Here is a 4498-nt window from a genome sequence, read left to right as displayed (position 1 = left end):
GGGCACGGTCCAAGCCATTCGGCCTTGGGCTTGGGCAGGCTTCAGACAGTCCACAGGCTCGCAGGCCATTTTTACAACTCTAATGATGCTTTACATATGTTTAATCATATTATTTTATGAGTTTTATATGATATATGTGATGAAATCATATGAGGAGCTAATTAAATAATATAAACCTTTAATATTATATAAATAGAATTTGTAAATAAAAATCCAAAATTAAATTATATAGCCATTTATTGAAAGTAAAAAATTCATCACATTTTTTTTAATAATTGAAAATAATATTAGTACATTATTTTATATGCTTTTCTCATACATATTTTTTGATATATTTAATAATTTTGAAAAATATAACATTTCAACTGCAAGTATAAAAAATAATTTTAGTTGAATGAAAAAATTTATGAGTTTAACTTTTAATATTTTATCAAAAAAAAGACTTATAATTTGTTTTCACTAATATGATTCTTATTTTTATTTTTTTAAATTTTGCCCCACATTTTTCCATAGCACGTGATATTACTATCGTGCTGTGGGTCCATATGGGCTTTCGAAGTCTACAGCAAACCATTGTGGAATGAAGGATTTTATTTTATTTTATTAGCACACCCTATAAATATTGGGCCTAAGACATAGCCATTCGCTCCAACCCAAATCTAGCTTTGTTTAGCTCAGGCAATAAAAAAAATAAGAAAAAACAAAGCCCTGCAATTGCCTCCTCTTCCTCTTCCTCCTCCTCCTCCTCCTTGCTCGAATTTAGTAATTGAATCGGCAACGGACGGAGTGGTCGAAGAAGAAAATGGAGCGATCGATCAAACCCATCCAGCAGCAGCATCACCAAATCCCCTCCCCGGCGGCTCTGAAGCCACTATCCAAGGGCACAAAGGCGTCCGAGGCCGTGCCCCTCCCTCTCTACCTCACTAACGGCGTCTTCTTCACCTTATTCTTCTCCGTGGTTTACTACCTACTCAGCCGCTGGCGCGAGAAGATCCGCAACTCCACCCCTCTCCACCTCATCACCCTCTCCGAGATCGCCGCCATCGTTGCCTTCGTTGCTTCCTTCATCTACCTCCTCGGCTTCTTTGGCATCGGCTTCGTCCAGTCTTTGTTTCTCCGCTCTTCCCACGACGACGTCTGGGGCTCCGATGACGACCTCGACCTTCAAGAACAAGACGTTGACCAGATTCTCCTCAAGGACGACACTCGTTCCACTCCCTGCGCGGCCGCACCTCCTCCTCCTTCCGTTGTCGATTTCCCTTCAAAACCCAAGGAGGAGGCAGCAGCTTTTGAATCATCGGACGAGGAAATCATCAAGTCCGTAGTTGCTGGAACCACTCCCTCTTATGCCCTGGAGTCGAAGCTCGGGGATTGCTACAGAGCCACAGCTATTAGGCGGGAGGCATTGCAGAGGATGACTGGGAAGTCGCTTGATGGGCTGCCCTTGGATGGCTTCGACTACGAGTCAATTCTGGGGCAGTGCTGCGAGATGCCTGTAGGATATGTTCAGATCCCGGTGGGTATAGCGGGTCCTCTCTTGCTGGACGGCAAGGAGTATTCGGTTCCGATGGCCACAACAGAGGGTTGCTTGGTGGCCAGTACCAACAGGGGTTGCAAAGCCATTTACGTCTCCGGTGGGGCAAGCAGCGTCGTGTTGAGGGATGCTATGACCAGGGCTCCTATTGTCAGGTTCGCCTCCGCCAAGAGGGCCGCCCAATTGAAGTTCTTCATGGAAGATCCCCACAATTTCGAAACTCTGTCCCTCCATTTTAACCGGTTCGTGTTGAGTATTTTTTGTCTTTTTAAATAAATGAATTCCCTCTTCGGTTTCTTCTTGTTTGTGTTTGTATGTGTTATACTATATGAGCATTATGAGTATTCTCTAACTTATTCAGGCGCCTCGGATATGCAGGTCTAGCCGATTTGGTAGGCTACAGAACATTAAATGCGCGATTGCTGGGAAGAATCTGTACATGAGGTTCTCGTGCAGCACCGGAGACGCCATGGGAATGAACATGGTATCCAAAGGTGTACAGAACGTTTTGGATTTCCTTAAGAATGACTACTCGGACATGGATGTGATTGGCATCTCTGGTACTTAGAATATTGTTTTATAACAATCAAATAAAATACTCTCTCTCTCTTTCTCTCTTTGTGCAGCACAGCAATCGATGATTGATATGGTTTTGTTGTTGTTGTAAATTTGGCAGGAAACTTCTGTTCGGACAAGAAGCCAGCTGCAGTGAACTGGATAGAAGGACGGGGTAAGTCAGTTGTTTGCGAGGTTATAATAAAGGAGGCGGTAGTGGAGAAGGTTCTAAAAACAGATGTTGCATCATTGGTGGAGCTAAACATGCTGAAGAACCTCACGGGTTCAGCCATGGCAGGAGCACTAGGGGGATTCAATGCCCATGCGAGTAACATAGTTTCAGCAATCTATATAGCCACGGGACAAGATCCGGCGCAGAACATAGAGAGTTCACACTGCATCACAATGATGGAAGCAGTGAACCAAGGGAAGGACCTTCACGTGTCGGTAACAATGCCTTGTATTGAGGTGGGGACGGTGGGAGGGGGTACCCAGTTGGCATCACAGTCGGCGTGTCTGAACCTGCTTGGGGTCAAGGGAGCAAGCAAAGAGTCAGCTGGATCAAACGCAAGGCTGTTGGCCACAATTGTAGCTGCTTCTGTTCTTGCTGGGGAGCTTTCTCTCATGTCAGCTATTGCTGCTGGACAGCTTGTCAAAAGTCACATGAAGTACAACAGATCTAACAAAGATGTTTCCAGACTTGACCACCACCAGACCACTACCCATAAATCATCGTAAATCATAAATCCTAATCCTAATCCTATTCCTAATCCTGTCAGCAATTACAATTGCCCATCTCTCTGTCTCTCTCTTCTATATTATATTTCAGGCATTCATAACAAAAAAATAAAAAAATAAAAAAAAAACAAAAAGCAAAAACAAAAAAAGAGCCACCCCCACCCCCACCCACAGCACAAGCTGTTACTGTATAAGAATAATAATTGCAGAGGTCAGCTGGTGGTACTAACAAGATGATATGCATGTATGGAGGATAAGCTGCTAACTCGAACAAAACTGTTTTGTGGTTTGTTTGTTTGTATGTTTTGTATTTGTATTACTGAGCAAGGTTGGGGGGTGGCCCGCCATTAGTTCTTAGTCTTGTAATTTTTATTTATTTATTTTTCTCCTCAAAGTTCAGTCTGTTTATGTTGTACTCACAAGTCTTCTTTTGTATCTACACTTCAATAATATATTCAATCAAGGACATTTCAATTGGGATGCAAGAGTTTCAGGAGGGGTTTTGCCATGGATCTCCACCAAAGTAAGTTTTTTTTTTTTGTTTTTATTTGGACAGAAAAATGTCAGTAAACGCGGCGCCCATTCCAAGATAAACGATGAATGTGATTCAACTCGCACTAATGGCCCAAAACCAACTTTGGGAAGTGGGTTGACTTTTTATTTTTTTTTGATTAGTTTAGTCTGGATTTAAAAGTTTGATTTGGGAAGAATTTTTTAATTTTTTGATTTTTTTGAGTTTTTTTGTGAAAGAAGAATGTAATGATTATGGGTTGGATGTGATATTTTGTTTGTTATGGCTAAAATAATTTATTTTGTTTTTTGTGACTAAAATAGCCAAAAAAGTCTACAAATCCACTTGCCAAACACAGGCAGAATATAAGGTATCATTATTATTATAAAATTAAAGAAAACAAAAAGGAAAGAGTCATGGGTTTTTTTTCCAAACTAAGCTCCATACTAGGTTCTGTTTGGCAAGGGTTTTTGTGATTATTTTAGTCATTAATGATAAAACATGTTATTTTAGTCATAATAAATAAAATATCACATCTAATTTATAATTATCACACTCTTCTCTTATAAAAAAAAGCTAAAAAAGTCAAAAAGTTCTTCTCAAACCAAGTTTTTTTAGCCTAGGCTAAAATAGCTAAAAAAATCAAAAAATTAAAAAGTCAACCCACTTCCCAAACGGAGGCTAAATTATTTTCTAAACTAAGTCTAGTTTGGTCAAAATTTTCAAGCTAAGTTGAAGCGTGTTTACAAAACACATTTTCAATAAATTTCTGACCCAGGCGGACAAAATCAACAAAATCATGAAGGTGTGGTTAGAAAACACGACTTTAATTAAGAAATGTTTGTTGCTATTAGCGTTTTTAGGCTTAAATAATAATGCAATTTAGAAACACGCTTTGAACAGAAAGCGTAATTTGTAACCACGCTTTTAACAGAAAGTGTGATTTATAACTACGCTTTTAACAGAAAGCTGTTATAAATTGGCCCACCCCCCTTACTTGCTACCATGCTTTTAAAGACTTCTCTTTCTTTTCCCCCAAAACCCGAACCAGTTCCTCATTTTCTCTGTTACTCTGTACTCTCTTTCTCTTTCTTTGTGGGTTGCTCTCTATTCTCTCTCTTTGTAGGTCGCTCTCTGCTCTCTATCTCTCTCTCTATGGG

General features: G+C 40.2%; 1 protein-coding gene across 1 annotated transcript; it reads left to right on the top strand.

The window, feature by feature from the left end:
- Positions 1 to 572: 572 nt before the first annotated feature.
- LOC145815449 (3-hydroxy-3-methylglutaryl-coenzyme A reductase-like) lies at positions 573 to 3312 on the top strand. Its single transcript, XM_082912147.1, has 3 exons — positions 573 to 1776; positions 1913 to 2094; positions 2211 to 3312. The coding sequence occupies exons 1-3, from the start codon at positions 803 to 805 to the stop codon at positions 2825 to 2827; spliced, it is 1773 nt and encodes a 590-aa protein (XP_082768273.1). The 5' UTR covers positions 573 to 802; the 3' UTR covers positions 2828 to 3312.
- Positions 3313 to 4498: the final 1186 nt, after the last annotated feature.

The sequence above is a fragment of the Camellia sinensis genome, unplaced genomic scaffold (assembly GCF_055761805.1).
Source record: "Camellia sinensis isolate YWXY unplaced genomic scaffold, ASM5576180v1 Unanchor2, whole genome shotgun sequence".
Taxonomy (NCBI): Eukaryota; Viridiplantae; Streptophyta; class Magnoliopsida; order Ericales; family Theaceae; genus Camellia; species Camellia sinensis.
This window is presented reverse-complemented; position numbering and strand designations above follow the sequence as displayed.